Genomic DNA, 17,079 nt, shown 5'->3' with positions numbered 1-17,079 from the left:
GCAAAACCAACCCGAGCTTTTGACTTTTACATCAATCGAAAGTTGATATTGAAGTTTAATTTAATAGTAAAAAATAGTTGAAAAATCACAGTTAAACAAGTGTATATTGATTTTTGGCTTAAATGAATCAAAAGTAAGGAAAAGGGAAAGTAAGATTTTTGTTTATTCATCAAAAAATTAAATTATTGAATTCGATCCACTGAATTTATTAGCTACAAAATATTGCAGTAAAAGTAAAGGTCCAATAACCATGAAAGCCATTGAAAAACTAGATTTCCATTGAATCAGCCAAAATTAAAGATTCACCCAACAAGTTACATAATCAGTAAGCTTAGAGTTAATTTTGTACTAATCTTTGCCTTGAACTTGAAATGGCTAAATGTAATTGAAGCTAGCAACAGCAGGAATCTTTCCAATCGCCATTTAAAACACACTGAAAATACCATGTAGAGGTAATATATCAGGTGTTTGGTGATAATAAGACAAAAAACGTAAATGAAAGAAGTCAAAATCCCATGACGAAATGGAAATGTTATTGATGCAACAATGAACAGATTATTTTCAAACAGAAACATTGAATATTTTATAAATGCAAAGAGGAAGCTTGTGAAGTACAGGGATAATGATGAAAATTATAAAGATAACACTATTTTTTCACACCTCAGAATCAGTATCATGAAGATCACAAGTGAGCGGTAGTTGTAAAGATGATAGTAAAGGGTGTTAAGGTTTATTTCTTGCAAAGTAGGAAAAGCTAAAAGCGATCTTATCTGAAGATAAAGATAAAAATGGTGATAACATGACGATAAATACGAATTGGTCACTTGCATTTGCTTGGGTATTTTGATTAACCTTTTACTTTTGTGATTTCATCTTTATCTTTAGATAATATCGTTTCTCTCCCCCTGTATTTGCAAGAAATAAACCTTAACACCCTTTAGATCAGTAATTTAGTTTGATGTAAATTTCAAAGAGAAATTTTCTCATCTATTATAAAAGTCTTTTCATCTTTGAAAGACTAGTGGAAGTTTGCGACTTTTCATGATTATTTACGAATTGAACTTTCGTCCCTTGAACTATAACTGTCATTTGAACATTTCAAGATTGGACTTGGTAAGATTTACCAGAAAATGAAATCAGGTTTTTGGTTTTTATTTTGGTTTTGTTTTGTTTTGCTTTCTGGTTTACCAAGACCAAACAGGTTGATGTTAATAAGTGAGATTAAAAATGTAAGTTAATCAACAAGCATGATGATGATGATGATGAAAATGATGGTGATGGTGATGATAATGATAAGTATTGTTTCACTTTTAACGGTAAACTGGTTAATCGTTGTTGATGTTTATGAATGAATGGACAATTTGCATTTTAGCTTTTCACTTTAAGAATCTTTCCTTTATGAAATTATAAGCTAAAATGAAAATCAAATTGCAATGAGTGATTAGGTCATTATAAATTATTGATTTGAATGAAAAAGATGATAAAAAGACTAGAATAATGATTTTGAAAAATTTGCCTGCGTTTTTTAGACTTTGCAGGTTGAACAAATTGAAAGGTCAATCGCCTAAATTGACCGTTTTTTTGTTTTCTTGGGTTAAGATTTTAAAATTTTGGTTCCTCTTGACCTCAGTGAAATTTACTTTTCAGTTTTATTTACATTAGATTAAAATATTCACAAAATTACAGCGCATTAAATGTCAAAGTTATGAAATATAAAACAGACCAGTTCATTGTTTGGTTACATTATTGACAGTAAATTTGGAAATGTTTAAATGATTGCATGAGATTATGTATTTACATTTGGCGATGTATTGATATTATTTTATTTGATTGATTCATTGAGAATGAGTTCAACTAAGCTTGTTTGGTGTAATATTTGTTTGGTTAAACGAGAGATTGAGTTGAATTTATTACCAGAGAAACAATAAGTTGATTTGATGTCAGATTAAGGTTCAACTTGTTTCAATTAACTGTTTCAATTAACATTTTTTTGCTTCCAGTTTTCAATTGTTTCCTTGCTTCATACACAATCAGATTGACCAATAAAGGATCAAGCTTAATTGATTGTTAGCTAATCTAGAGGTTAAAGTATTTTCACAAATCAGATTTCAGTCTATTCTGGAAGGGTTTCAAGGGTTGACTGGAAACATTAACATCCAAAGGGAAATAGGAACAAACAGTTAACCTCATAGTTTGTATCGCTTGGTTTGCTATTGTTGCTTCCCGTTGTGTGAATAAGATGATGATCATGATGATGATAATGGTGAACATCATCGTGTATTATCAATGAAAGGTAAGCAAGAGAGAGAGACTGAATCGTCAAGAGGAACTGAAATGATGCGTAAAACGATAAATTGGATCAACTACAATTTCAAGGTTAAGCAGCTATGGACAAACTTTATGGGAGAAAAGAAGACACAAGAATGATGATGATGAAGATGCTATTAAGGTCAACATTGGTAGTAAAAAGAGGAACATGATGATGACAGGGGATTGAGTGAGCAGTGAACCAGGGAATCAACTGGGATAGCTAGATCTACAGGATGATCAAGAGGAGACTAATGAGGAGAGCAAATATTTGTTAAGAAATGTGGAGACAAACAACGTCTTGGAACAGGAAGCAGATGAACAAGATGATGATGATGAAGATGGTGTAGATGATCAGGTTGAAAGATGCTACGGTTTTTACAGGTCTAGGCTCAACTCACTGCTTTTTATCATTAATTTTCAACCTTCTCTCCGTCTTTACACTGCCAAAAGAAAAGCTTCTTCAGATCTTCATCTTGCCACATTTTGACCTTAATTGTATTCAGGTTTTGTTCATCGGAATTGCACTAGAGACTATTTTCATTGCCATGTCATCAACATGCTTATTGTCAGGTTTTCATCAACTCTCAGCTATTCAACAAACAGAGACAGGTTTTATGGAAGAGACAGGCAAAGATGATGATGATTAGTATGGAACTGTAAAGGCCAATGAACTTTTTATCAGCAAACCTCTGTCAATTAACTGTGAACTTTAATCTCAATGACCTTGGCCATCTTTAAGTGATCATCCGATTTCATGGTCAAACGGTTGATAATCATGATATGACTTACCACAGATTTAACTTAGCACCAGTACAAACCTAAAAAAATATGAAGAAACCAGTTTTTAATGTTAATTTTTCATCATATTCACAAAATTACAAAGCTTTCTATCATCATTTGAGGGTCCTCACTGTTGAGTAAGAATTGAAAAGCTTCCGCCTAGATCCTCATCTTGCCTTATTTTGGCCTTATTCAGGTTTTCATCAATTATAAGCTCGGAATTGCACTAGAGAGTCTTTTATTTTCATTGCCATGTCATCAACATGCTTATTGTCAGGTTTTCATCAACTCTCAGCTATTCAACAAACAGAGACAGGTTTTATGGAAGAGACAGGCAAAGATGATGATGATTAGTATGGAACTGTAAGGCCAATGAACTTTTTATCAGCAAACCTCTGTCAATTAACTGTGAACTTTAATCTCAATGACCCTGGTCATTCTGTTGGTAACCTTTAATGGTGAGTGATTATTATGAAACAGAGTTAAGCTTCATCAGGTTCAGCTTATACATTTAATTTTATTTCATTTCTCATAAGAAAATATTTGTTAACAATTAACTAATCTAATGATTAGTAGTTTGAACATTATCCGACTCTTAATCCACTGGTTAATCTGGTTTTAAACTAATAAGAAACATATTTGATGGGAAATGGTTCAATGAGAGATTCTGGTTTTCAATATTTCCAATTCAACTGGTTAAGGTTTTTGTACCAAAATAGAAGCAGCTTTTAAGCTAATTTAAGCTCAACTTTATTGCGAGTTAAATTACAGTTGTAATCAATAGAACACTATTTTGATACAAAATTTGGTCCAAAAATAGCTGTAACCAGGTAAAGTTATTTCAATGTTTAGGATTAACAATTCAAGGTGGGGTGTGATTCGGTGGCTGCGTTTTTCAACCAAATAAATACCTAAACTGATAGTGAAGTTTTTTGTATCATTTTCAGTGTTGAAAGCTTAGTGTTGTCACTTTTATGATTAAGTTGGGAAAACAGAATTATCTTCGCCCATTTTTTGATTGCACCAAGGATTGTGATAATAAGGATGATGAAGATGATAGAGATGATGAAAATTAGATTCCCACATTAGGTAAAGAGCGGTGCTTTCTCCTTGATGACCTAAATAGTGAAGTAAAAAAACCGGACAGATTCATCAAACTCTTTCTTTTCATCTTTCTAATCTTCTTTTTCATCATCATCTTCTTCTTCTTGATTACTCTTCCCTGAATTTTGTTCACAAATAGTATGAAAAAAAGAAACTGTTATAATACATGTTTGTGTGTTAATTTTAATCAACACACCAAAACATGAAAATAATAAAATAAAGTGACCGTTCAGAGCCTCATCTAACATTAACATTAGACTTTTTCTTAGCCTTCTAACTTCACAATGCAACGGTAAATATAATAATAAATGTTAATTTTAATGATCCTGATGCTGATCATCATCATTATAATAGTATAATATGAAATAAAAATAGGTAACCCAGGATTGGTTGGGTAAGACAAAGATGAGGTAAAAGGTAGGAATGATGAAGACAATGAAAGAGCCACAAGATATTTCCATCTCCGGTCATGTTGGTTTTTTTACGGGTTAAATCGAGGAACCGGTTTAACCGGAGGAGATTGAAAACCCTGTTAGATGAGGATCAAGTTGAACAAAAAGGGATGAAAAAATGATGAGAGAGTAAGAAGAAGATTCTCAATAGATTATCCTTTGTTCGTAAAATGATAAATTTCAAGCTTGGTTAGTCCATTAAATATCAAGCAAAACCTCTTTTTTGTGAATCAATGAACAAGATGGACAAGAAATGAAATTGGAAAGAAAGAGCAGTAAACAAGATCGCTATCGATTTGACTGATTTAATCAAATTAGAGCAAACCTTTAGTTCACTTCCTTTGCATATAAGTTTGAACATTACAGGTGAATAACATAAGCATCGAAGCGTTTTCCATTAAAACCTGTAAAATAAATGTAACGGTTTAAGAAATATTTATTTCTCGATAAGATTTCAAAGGGTTTGTGTGTAAAATCACCGTTAAAAAAAATCTTTTCGTAATTACACAGAAGTCGCCTGCGCTGACACCATTATAAGGTCCGATAACTCGGTCGAAAATTTCATAAATCTGTTGAATGATTCATAAAACAATAATTAAACACTGACTCAATAAAACCAGAGATGCTTACTTTGAAAAGCTCATTGCTGTGATTAGTAAATCGTCTCTTCAATAAAATCTGTAGGAAATATCTATGGAGCTTGCTGAGCTGGAAAAAAATAATGATTAATTGTGAAAGTGAGTGTTTTACTTGATAAACCAAATCTTACATCTTGAATAGGATCCCCATTAAAATACAAAGCAGCTCCAAGCAAAGCGATGACAAGAAATCCCATAGAGCATAGGATGTATCGAATCAGTATTGACTCGTTCGGAACAATTATACCAAAAAATATACCCAGATCACATACGATTGAGGCGAGTATGATGTAATAGAGGATGAGATACTTTAATGAACGGGACAGGGCATCAGTTTCATTACCCAAACTAATTGTCCGATTGACCAAATAACTGACATCACGATTTAAATTAGAAGCAGTTACTTTAACAATGGATCCTTTTTTAACCAGTGACTTGTAGCGTATCAACATTAGAAGCGATATCAAAATGAAATAACAACCGATAGAAGCGCTACAATTAAACAAGTAAACCATAGGAAATGTTAAACTGATTGACCATAGAGATGAAGTAATTGTGAACACATAATTATGATAATAGAAAGGATTAGAAAGCAAAGGACCGTTTATCAAAAGAGTTATCATGAAAACACCCCAGACTAGGAAACGGGAAAAAAAGACACTAATGATGTGAGTGAGAGTACGAAAGGTTGCAAATGAAGAAGCAGTCAATTCATGTTGAAGTGAATTAAAATTGTCCAATCGACATTGGTGAAAGTCGTATAACATGAATAATGATCCTGACCTTTCAGCCCAACGGAACCATTCGAAGAGACTATAAATATAAGCCAGCCAAATGCTTATGAATAACGAAGCATAAGGTAGGATATTTGTACCAAACAGTGGATCACCTAAAATTAAATGATACCAGGAATTGTTGGTTGAAGCTAAAGCCAATCCTCTAATAATGCTGATAACAGCAGTCAAACGAATAGCCCAACTAATATAATCAAACTTATCCGATGATTTTGCTTGCTTTGATTGGACAAATCCATAGTTAAGACAGCGAAACCATTTAGTGCGCTTTTCAAATACACTTAAAGCTTCGATTGTTGACTGAAGAGGTTCATCCTTTGGATATCCAACAATATTGTAGATAATTTGTTTCAATAATAATAAAGCTTTTTTTGATGAACTATTGAACTTGGAAAAAGTCAGTTCCATCGCATTAATTGCAATAAACTAGATTATTTGATCAAAATGTGTATGACAAAAATGCAAATGATCAACTTTCGTTCAATTTTAGAAAATCCAACTAAGTAAATATTTTTGCTTTAATCAATATTATTTTCGATGGCATTTCAATTTTCATTCCATTAATAACATGATTTTGAACAATTAAGTTTATTGATTTTTAATTTGGTAAAAATATTCAGTACTTTTAAAGATTAAACTATCATGAAACAGACTATTCTTAATATCGTAATGTTGAAGTGAATCAGATATTTTAGTCTTTTTCATTGTTTTTTGATATTTAAACTTAACTGTGATTCCATTGAAAAAGTTAATGATAGTAACAAAAAAGAAACAGTAATGATTTAAACGATTTTTGCAATTCATCTTTGATTGTCAATCAATGTAACAGTGTAATAGTTGAGCTGTAGTAAGATTTACTTAAGATATAGTTTTCTCGTTTTATTGTCATTTGTTTCCGAAAAATCGTTCATTTTAGTTCTAAGCAAGTTGGTCTGAAAAAGGAATGATCAGATAGAAGATTTGATTGCAATGTTAGTTAAGAATGTTTATTTGTAATCAATCCGATATTTAATTTGTGAGTAAACTGAATTAAAATAATCTGAATGTCTTGATATTATCATTTCAATGAGGTTATTTCACTCTAAACTCACACAATTGATACAAAGTCAAAGTAATCATAGATTAACTTTCCGGTCTTTGGTCATTTGCCTCAATCAGATGCATGAGAAGGATGAAAATATCACAGGCAAAGAGAGGAGAGAGAGAGAAGGAAGAGATGAGAAAGAAGTGATAAAAAGATGATGAAGATAAGATGAAGAGAGGGTGAAAAAGGATGAAAAAGCGGAGAGGAAAAAGATTTGAGTGAATTTTGGGCAAACAAAAAATAACGTAACTAACCTATTCTCTGAGCGATAAACAAGAAGGAAGAACGAGTAAAAGAAAGAAAAATAGACACAAGAAGAGGATGAAAACGATGATGATGAGGGCAAATTAAAACAGGTAATGAAAAGAGAAGAGAGAGAGAGAGAGAGAGAGAGAGAAGAGAAAGATGAAAGATGAAAAAGGATCTCTTCCTCTTCTATGTTTGTGGCCTTACAAGGTTCTTGTTGAATCTCCTTTGGCTAAGAAAAATGTGACTCCCGCACAACCTGAGAATCAGGTTGTGACGATCAAATAGAAAGAGAAAGAGAGAGAGAAGAGAGGAAGATCAAGTGTGTGTGTGTGTTGAGTGAGAAAGGCCAGAGTGAGCCAGGTAGAACGGCAAGAGTTAGAGTTTAAATGTTATTCAATCTGAATCTAGTGTTGAGTCTTGATGCTGTGACATATCGTCGAGGATCGCTTCTCTTTCTTATAGTTCACCGACTTTTCTCTCACATTTACCTGTTTCTTACCTTCTCCACCTCCTCCTCCTCATCATCCTCTTCATCATCTTTATCGTCATCGTCATCATTCCATTGCCGTTCAATCTCATTCTTTTTTGTTATTTCCAAATGTTAACTTGACATCTTTCCTTCAGAACCAAAAAATCAAAACAACCAAGTTAACCATTGCTTCTGTGTTCATCTCGACCAATTATTACTTTTTTTGATTGCTCATCAAATGTATTGCTATCCACAATCAAGTCTATTATTAAGTTCAACTTCTAATCAATATTTCATTTTCATTAAATGGATTATATTATTCAATGTTAAATAATTATTTTTACAATTAGTTAAATCACTATAATTGTCTATCTGTTGCTTTATTTTGTTTTTGTTATTGTTTGTTTTTACACAAGAAATTTATTGTTATTACAAATCCTTTTCTTCTATTTTTTGGTGTTAAAATTATGTGAATGACCTGATAATCAAAATCTTAACTACTTGATTAATCAGTAATCCATTCAACTTTAAACTTGTAACATTTATCATCATCAAAAGCGTTGTTCGACTACTGTGAACCATCAACAACTCATAACAATAATAATATTAATTTACTTCACCAATGGACTGACAAGAATTAAAGTCCATTAGATTTGTAATTAACCCAGAAAAAAAGGATTTAACTGTCAATATCAACAAATTAATATCAACTGTAAAGAGCAAATTAAACATAAAAAAAGGCCCAACATCGATAAAACATTTCGGTTACATTATTATCTGGCTGTAGCAACTTTGATCACTCATCCGTTATTTCATTTTGTGTTTTCTAATTGTTGTTAAGCTAACCTGTTGCTGATTACAGTATTATCATTATTACAGCGTTGCTTATGCCAACGGCGTGTCAACGCTCACAAATATACGGCCAACGACCCTGAGTAACTTCACCAAACGTCCCATTGTGTTGACTTTGTTTTATGAAATTACAATTATCCAGAGCCTTATACCAGAAAATATCAAACAAAATTGAACCCTTTCATTTTGTCCATGAGATTTAATCATTGTAATTATTGCGATCAATTTTTTAAACACATTGTTTAACATTTTTCTTCATCTCTTTTAATCAACAATTTAACCTTTTCATAACACAATATGTTGTCATCTAATGGAGCCAATGGAGGTCTTCAAAAACCACTGCGATTACGACGAGTTAATCATTCAGATGAGGTTGTCTCGGGATTCAGTAAACTCCTTAAAACTGAATCTATGACAGATGTTACTCTAATATGTTCAGGAGGACAAACAATTAGAGCTCATCGTGTTATTTTATCAACTTTTTCACCCTATTTTAGGGCCATCTTTGAATCACAACCCTTCTCCAATAATCCTTGTCAGTATCCAGTTATAGTAATTAAGGATTTGGCTCTTAGTGAATTAAGAACCATTGTTGAGTTTATTTACAAGGGTGAGGTTTCAGTGTCAAGGGATAAGTTATCTGCTGTACTTCAAGCTGCCAAAGAGCTTGAAGTCTCTGGTTTATCTGATCTTAAAGTTGATGGTAACTCGTCTTCATCTACATCATCTTCGTCTTCAGCATCACCTTCAACAACATCCAATAATCATCATACAATCAGTGGAATAAACGGTGACATTGAACTGCAGTCTATTCGTAATCACATCTCATCAATGAATAATGGTGGTTCCATTTGGAAACGATCTCATGAGGATCATTCATCAAACCATGGATCGGTTAATTCACTTTTCAACTTGGGTTACGAGACTCAGATGAAAAAATCCCGAGTAACTTTAGAAGGAGCCGATGGAATTGGAATATCGGTTTCAAATGCCTTAATGGGTGATAATGGTTCTTCAATGGTTAATCATGATTCAGTTAGAGGTTTACTTCACCAACCAAATCGAATATCCCAAGAGCTTCAAAATATGAGATCGCTGCACAATTTATCGTCACTCAATAAACAAAGGTAAGTTGTAAAATATGAGTTGCCATTTCAGAGACTTCAATAGACTTTAATATTATCCGTAGTTAAATTCGTACTGCTTAGAATTGCTCTTTGCCTATGAAAAGATAATTATTACTTTCAGGTTATTTCATTCATTAATTAGAAAATGTTGAACCTGTAAGAGTGAAATAGATAACATACATTCATTTCTTGAACCATAATAACCCAGTTTCAAGTTGGATTGCATTCCAATCACAGAAGTTGAATAATTTTCTTAAATGCAAATGATAGGGTGAACTGGATACAGTTAGGTTCACAATTAAGTTGTGTAAAAGGGTAGCAATTATTACAAAAGTCATATATTATTGAACTAAATCAACCTTGAAAATGAAGGAGGTAAGAAGGGAAACGGAAGTATTGAAAATGTATATTAGACTTACTGTTAGAAGATTCATTCGATCCAGAGATAAGAGCTAATTAATAAGAGCGTAAAATAAGGAATCATCAGTATAATTATAATTTGCCTTAGTACAAGAGGTTGATTTGCAGGAGAAGCAGTTTTTTTCGGGTCAAGAGATTTTAGCCTTTTCTTCAAACTTCTTTCAGTCCCGAAATGTTTGAGCTGAAAAAACGGGGTTGAGTGCAATTCATTCATGGTTTAGTCTCATCGTTTGAAACTTTCATGTTTTTTATTGCTTGCTAAAGGTTTAGATCATGAATTTTCTGGTAGCTTTTTAGACTGACGCAATAGTTTTGAAGTAGGTATTGTTTCGACTGTTATTGCTTCTCCTGGAAATGTTATCTTACCACCATATAAGAATCACCTCCGGGCTAGTTTCCGTACTGGTGAACCAGAACAATACAGATTTGCATTACTGAATATTGTTTACAAGAATATCGAAGAGATCCGTGTTTTGAAACATTTCCTTTACTATATGATATCTTGTTTGTCAACGACTCGCCAAGAGAAGTTAAAATCTCATAACCACTTCGTTAACAGATGAGATATTAAGAGAAGGTATTTGAAGTTGAAACTTGAATTTAGCAAAATTTTCTCCTTTTTTCTTTACAACTATCAGACAGCTTCTTTGGTTTCATCCTGAAGAAGTTTTTTTTTGATATGGTTTAACAGTAACACGAAAAATTTAACAGGTAATAGCTATTTCGGGCCTCGCTAACTTTTTTGGCCAGATCATTAAAACAGCTTTTTTATTATCATTGCCATTATATTTTCTTCATTTATCTCAATTCCAGTTCCAGTTCTTTTCTTCATCATTATCCCATTCCACTCTTTCTATTTTTTATTCTTGATTATTTCTCCAAGCTTAATAAGATAGATATCAGTATCTTTCCATGATTCTCCAAATCCATCCACATCTTATTTCGTGTCTTTGCATTTTCCCGTTGATAACATTTAATCTCATCAAACATTTCATATCTTGTCAAAGTTTGATGAAAGATGATTCTGTTGGATGTGAATAAAAGAAAAACTGTAAAATTGAAGCTTAAAGTATCGTAAAGGATAAATGTGTAAAATTTTTACCCAACAAATTCAGTTGATGGTTAGAGATTTAACTTTGGATAAGGAAGGTAACATGAAAAGTTGATGTTTCCTGTTAAATGTGTTGGTAGAAAATCTGGAAACAGTGAAAAAAGATGGCGGCCTTTTTCATGGGCGATGTTGATATATTATGGGTTACACTCTCCAAAAAAAGCTTTAAAACCGGTTTTCGGGTTTCTTTGACCTTTTACATTCTTCTACTCTTCAATCCCCACCAAACCTAACACCACCATCCTTTTACTGATATTTCATGTTCACTCTATTTTCTTTGATGGAATAGATTCGTACAGCAAATTGTCAGATGAGAATAAAGCACAATGAGGGATAAAAGAAGACATTTATAAACTTGGTTCAAGTTTTGATTCCATTAATTCAGCCTTAAATCGAAATATATGACATTTTGATGGAAAGAAGCAAGTCAAGATTGACCCAATTTCACAAAATATAAACATAAATCAGAAACTAAATTAAATTAGAAAAAAACACAAAATCTAAAAAGTGGGTTTAGAAAGTTACTTTCCATGAGTCAATCTCTCATTTGTTTTCCCACTAAAAAGCTGTAAAACCCGGGAAAAGTCACATGTTTCGATCATATGGTCCGAGTTGCCAATGGCAACACAGTCGATCTCACAAGTTGTCAGATTTAACATTTTTACCTTTATTTAGTGATTTTTTTGAGTATTTGATTAACAAAAACCGTTCTTTGACCATCTTTGGATTATTCTTGTGGATTATATTGTTAAATGTTTATCTCTATGTCATCAATTGTGATTTCAGAATAGCTTCTCGTTAAAAATGATACAATCGAAGTAAATATAATTTATTTTCAGTCTCTATTAAAACTTTTATAATGCCAATTTTCATGCGATTAGGTTTATTAGAATAACAGTTTTTGTTCAGTTGATTGCTACAATCACTATTTCAGATGCTGTAGTTGGCTTTAATGTCTAAAGTTGTTGGTAATTATGATAAACATGAAAAAATTTAGTAATCACATTTACCAGTGAATGTATATTAAATCCGGATGTGTATTGAAGTGGATCGGTGTATGTTTTGCCATTGTGACCATTTTACGGCAACTAAATTATTAAGATTATTTTAAAATCAAATTTGCCCTTATTCTAATTTTGCTTTTAAATCGTTTGATTGGTTTGGTAATTGTGACCAGTTCTGATTATGTTCAAACTTTAAAACCCTTTCATTAATAGACTGATATTGTTTGGTTATTTTTCTTTTCATGATTTACCATTCAGAAGACTCTGATTTTTTGCCAGTACTAGTTATTTCGTTTTATTCATTCCTATTTTTTTCTCTTTTCAGACATTTAACTGTTGAACAGCTTTTGCAACAAAAGCAGCAACATATTCAACAAAGACAATTGCTTCAACAAAAGATTAGAGTTCAGCAACAACAACAACAAATCAAACAACAATTGTTGCAGCAGCAACAACAGTTGATTCAGAAAAATGTCTCACCCAAGAGTTTACTTCAACGATTTGCCGGTTCACCTCAAAGCAATGGAAGTAGCTTTAACCAATTTCAGGAAAAGATAAAGGCTCAAATGGCTGCCCGAAATGGAAATAGCTCGAATGATCAAAACAAAGAGGAAACTGAAGATGACAACAAAAGCAAATCAGAAGGCAATGGTAACCCTAATGGAGCAGAAAGTAGAAACCAAGCTGAATCAACTGAAGATGAGACTGTTGATGTTGATGGAAACACAGCTGATGAAGCTGAAGATTTAACCAATGCTAATGATGGCGATGAAAATGGCTTGAAAGAAGGCAGCGATGAAAGTAAAGAAACTGATGAAGAGCAAAGATCCAGAGGTCGTCGCAAGAAAACAATTCCTCGTAAAACTGTTGCCTCTGATGATATGGTTGATTCAGATACAGCGGAGAACGCTCAGGGAGACGAAGATGGGGAAGATGGAAGGAAAAAAGAGGAAAATTATACAAATGGTGGAGGTTTAGATGAAGATGATGATAGTCCAGTTATATTGAAGACTACAATTGACGATGCTAGTGATTACATTGACGAGGATGATTTAAACGAGGAAAATGATGATTATGAAACAAATGGAGGTATTGATAGAGATGTTATATTCCAAAGGCAACAACAACTTAGATTACAACAATTACAACAACAACAAAAGTACCAACAACAAATGCAATTCCAATTACTTCAAGAACAACAAGAGGCCAAACTGCTTGAACTTCATCAACAATTACAACAAGCAACAACCAATGATACAATTGTACCAGATCAAGATGACTCTGCACCAGAATTGAGTTTAGATTGGCAAGAAGGTTTCACAGATGAAAGTTTCCCTTTAATAACCGATCTAAGAACAGGACCCGCAGCTAATACAGTCATAACAAATGGAAATGGGCATGATAAGAACGTAAATAACGGTTCTACTACAAATAACGGCAAACAAACAATGCCTGACTTCCTTCAACCTCGCGGACCTGGTAGACCCAGAAAGGGTAACAAATCAAACGATATCAGTCCATGTCCAGAATGTAATAAGGTATTTGTCCGACCTGATGTACTTAAACTTCATTTCCGTAGTGTTCATCTAAATGAAAGACATCCTTGTAATATGTGTCCCAAAATATTCAAATGGCCGGGTGATTTATCTAAACACAAAAGAACCAAACATCCTGAAGCAATGGCAGCCCTTAATAATCAAAAAAACCAATCTAGTAATAGTTAACCTCTAAAGCTATCAACATAAAAGAACAAATTGTTAATTTAATTTTGCGTTGAAATTTTTATTAATCCACTCACTCACCTCGTCTCTCCATCGCATCTTTCCCATCATTTTTTTTTCATCTTCATTCACTTACTTCATCATCATTGGCACCAAATTACGGGCTTCACTTCAAAGAATAATATTTTTATCATTGTTATTTTGTCTTTTCCAAAGCTACACTTCAAAGCTTATACATAAGTCTTCCATGCGAAGACCATCGCTTAATTACCTCAAAAGATCTATTCTCTAAATAACATTCCAGGTTTTCTTGAAAACGTTAATATATATCTATTTTATAGAATACATAATTATTATTTCTACCAGAGTTTTACAAGGAATCCATAAAATTATCAAACTTATACATAAATATAATATATTTTTAATTTATGATAAAACATTGAAATTACCCCGAAGATACAATATCAACCTGTAACTGCTAAACTCCTAGTGAAAAACAAACATTAAAACAATCATTGCCTTATCATCAAATTTGAATAATTGATTTCATTGAATTAATTTTCCCGGATCAGCTAATACGCAATACATTTCAGAAAAGTAGCGATTCGCTCGACCAATTGGCATTTCCAACCAAAATAATAAATATCACCGAGTTCAGTTCCGCTAGTCTAAAAGCTGCTGTTATTTTTGGATATGGAGGTCACCCTGAAAGGCTGAATAAAAAAGGAAATATTTGTGACTAAAATTTGAATTTTTTTTCTTCATCAATGTAATATTCAACATCGAAAACTGATAATTTATGATTCTGAAAATAAATTGATTAATCTGTGGTTATGTTCAGACGGTGACAAGTGGTTTGCCTGTAAGCAAAGACTGTGATGAAAAAATAAAGGAGAAGTGATCTTCAAGGATAACTGGTTTAAAGTTACAGCTAATTTCGTTATTCAGTTTCGATTTATTTCCTTATTCAATTCATCCATGCTTTCATCATTTCTTCTTTTTATCACTCACCTGTCTAAAAAATTAATTTGAAACTGTCTTCATACTTCTGCTTACCCTTTTATCAGGTATTTCAACTTCTTCTTCTCAATCTTTCTTAAAAACTCGCTAATTCTCTGTCTATCTCTTTCTCATTCAGATACAGAAACTTAAAAAGAGTTATTATGATTGTTACCCATTTTGACTCATCGACAGCAAACCGATCATTATGGTGAAACATCATGAGCTTACAATCCTTTCAATAAACGGTTTCATCACTGCCAGATAATGTTTGTTTTCATCTGATAATATTTATCTTGATTTTGAATATGTTTAAATGATGAACCTTATATCGTCTAGTAAATCAGAAATTGTTTTTTTGTATAAAAATCTCAATAAATTAAATGTGATTCCTCGATTGTTATCATCATTGTCAAAAGCTTGTTTCAATAAGTTTCTTCTCAAAACTTCAAAAGATAACATGTTAACAGTGGACGGTGCGATTTCAACTTTTCAATCAAGTTTACAGACATTTTATGAGCTTGTCATTGGATTTGTGGCTGTTCTGAGTGATTTAAAAGATGGCAAGAAGGTAATAACATCTACAGAAACCCAGCCATCATCTTCATCGGCAAATGTGACCCGATCATTGTCAACTTTTCCACCTCATAATGAAGACGACGGTCTGACAGAAGAGCCTTTTAATGCTAACAATGAAAAGGGCCGAGCTGTTGGAATAATCAGAAACACATTCGCTTGTTGGCATTTCATTACCAATCTGCTTTATTTAACCAAAAGAGCTGTTGCTGTGAAAGTTCGCATTGAAAATCCTAAAAATATTACCATCAATCCAATGAGAATTAAAAGATTGGTCGTCAAGTTTCATAATAAATTCATAAAATAACCATTATTCTGATGTCCACCGGAAGAAATTCACTGAAAGGAAGCTTATCAGTACCAATTTACATTGTATTATAAATTATGGATCCATCCACAAATCAATTACTTATAAGTTGGAAGTTAATTGCATTGCAATGTAAGCTCTTATAATAATTAACTGTCCCAATCAGATAACATTGAATTGTATCCAAATGAGCGTCTTTGATTGTGAAATAATCGTCTGCAAAAAGCAATCAATTTATAATATTTACGTCATGTTAATAGCTCAATCAAAGATGAAAATTAAAGGCTTCATCCCACATGACTTTCAATTCATTTGCATCAATCAATAATTATGACATTCATTAGCGCGATGAGTTAAATCAAACACAAGACAGCAATCAGAGTCGATTTAGATTAGACAATCAATTCTCATATTGCTTACCATAATAACTAATTAGAGAAATCATTTATCTAAGAAGATCAAATCAGCTAACCTTTTCAATCCATACAATCAATGCTCAGTATAAAAGAAATTCAAAGGACAAGTTTAATCAATTTTACATCAAGGACAAATAACAGTTTAGTTTAATTTTCAATGGTCAGTAATTGTATTTCAGTTGATCTCTCAAACACTTAATAAAATTGGCAAACGAAATGTTCAATGTAAAAGCAGTTAAAAAACAGTTTGACTTCAAAGTGGTTACATTTTTCAAGACTAAATGTTCACAATCTGTTCATTGTTATTAAAAACTATCAAAGTTGAACGGAATTGAAATACAAAAACAAACCTTCGCCATGTTTTATTGATTAAAACTGGCGCAGCCGTCACTTTACAATTGAAAGGTTCCTCATGAAATCTGTTGTTACCCATATCAAACTTAAATGTAAGGCCTGACTGTTGGACATACGAGTTGCAAGACAAAATCTATTAATATTTACTAAAACGGTAACTAAATATCAATGTAAATTAAAGCAATCGATTCATCATTATCCAATATGGATGCTTAATAAAACAATAACTATTGCCCTGTAAATCGTTAACGTGGACTGAAGATGAAAATAAATCAATGGTGAACAATGTTTGGTGCGATGAAAACTCACAAA

At 32.4% G+C, this 17,079-nt stretch overlaps 1 protein-coding gene and 2 long non-coding RNA genes across 4 annotated transcripts; 1 reads left to right on the top strand and 2 right to left on the bottom strand.

Moving 5' to 3' along the window:
* Positions 1-4,493: 4,493 nt before the first annotated feature.
* LOC107361817 (uncharacterized) lies at positions 4,494-5,229 on the bottom strand. The gene is made up of 2 exons (XR_016200910.1): positions 5,126-5,229; positions 4,494-5,050 (listed from the first exon to the last, which is right to left on the bottom strand). It is a non-coding gene; the product is annotated as an uncharacterized LOC107361817 (long non-coding RNA).
* A 1,829-nt stretch (positions 5,230-7,058) lies between these two features.
* LOC107361814 (uncharacterized) lies at positions 7,059-16,304 on the top strand. 2 transcript variants are annotated; one of them, XR_003082123.2, is made up of 3 exons: positions 7,059-9,859; positions 12,720-15,182; positions 15,254-16,304. XR_003082123.2 is itself a non-coding variant. In XM_015928737.3 (2 exons), exons 1-2 carry the CDS (start codon positions 9,030-9,032, stop codon positions 14,116-14,118), a joined length of 2,229 nt encoding a protein of 742 aa, XP_015784223.2. In that variant the 5' UTR covers positions 7,059-9,029; the 3' UTR covers positions 14,119-16,304. The 2 variants fall into 2 exon arrangements, 1 of the variants encoding a protein (XP_015784223.2); XM_015928737.3 differs by having other exon boundaries at positions 12,720-16,304.
* Positions 8,974-12,190, bottom strand: LOC107361820 (uncharacterized). The gene is made up of 5 exons (XR_001568577.3): positions 11,382-12,190; positions 10,646-11,303; positions 10,279-10,311; positions 10,040-10,135; positions 8,974-9,953 (listed from the first exon to the last, which is right to left on the bottom strand). It is a non-coding gene; the product is annotated as an uncharacterized LOC107361820 (long non-coding RNA).
* Positions 16,305-17,079: the final 775 nt, after the last annotated feature.

This window comes from Tetranychus urticae, chromosome 1 (assembly GCF_039701765.1).
Source record: "Tetranychus urticae isolate SD_2017Ah chromosome 1, NJAU_TeUrti_SD_1.0, whole genome shotgun sequence".
Lineage (NCBI taxonomy): Eukaryota > Metazoa > Arthropoda > Arachnida > Trombidiformes > Tetranychidae > Tetranychus > Tetranychus urticae.
Note: the sequence above shows the minus strand (reverse complement) of the source record. Positions and strands in the feature narration are given on the sequence as shown.

Bases quoted from the DNA above. Each gene is read 5' to 3' on its own strand.
- LOC107361814 (XM_015928737.3), top strand. From the start codon at position 9,030: ATGTTGTCATCTAATGGAGCCAATGGAGGTCTTCAAAAACCACTGCGA. The intron at 9,860-12,719 runs GTAAGTTGTAAA...TTCTCTTTTCAG, and splicing joins TCGTCACTCAATAAACAAAG to ACATTTAACTGTTGAACAGC.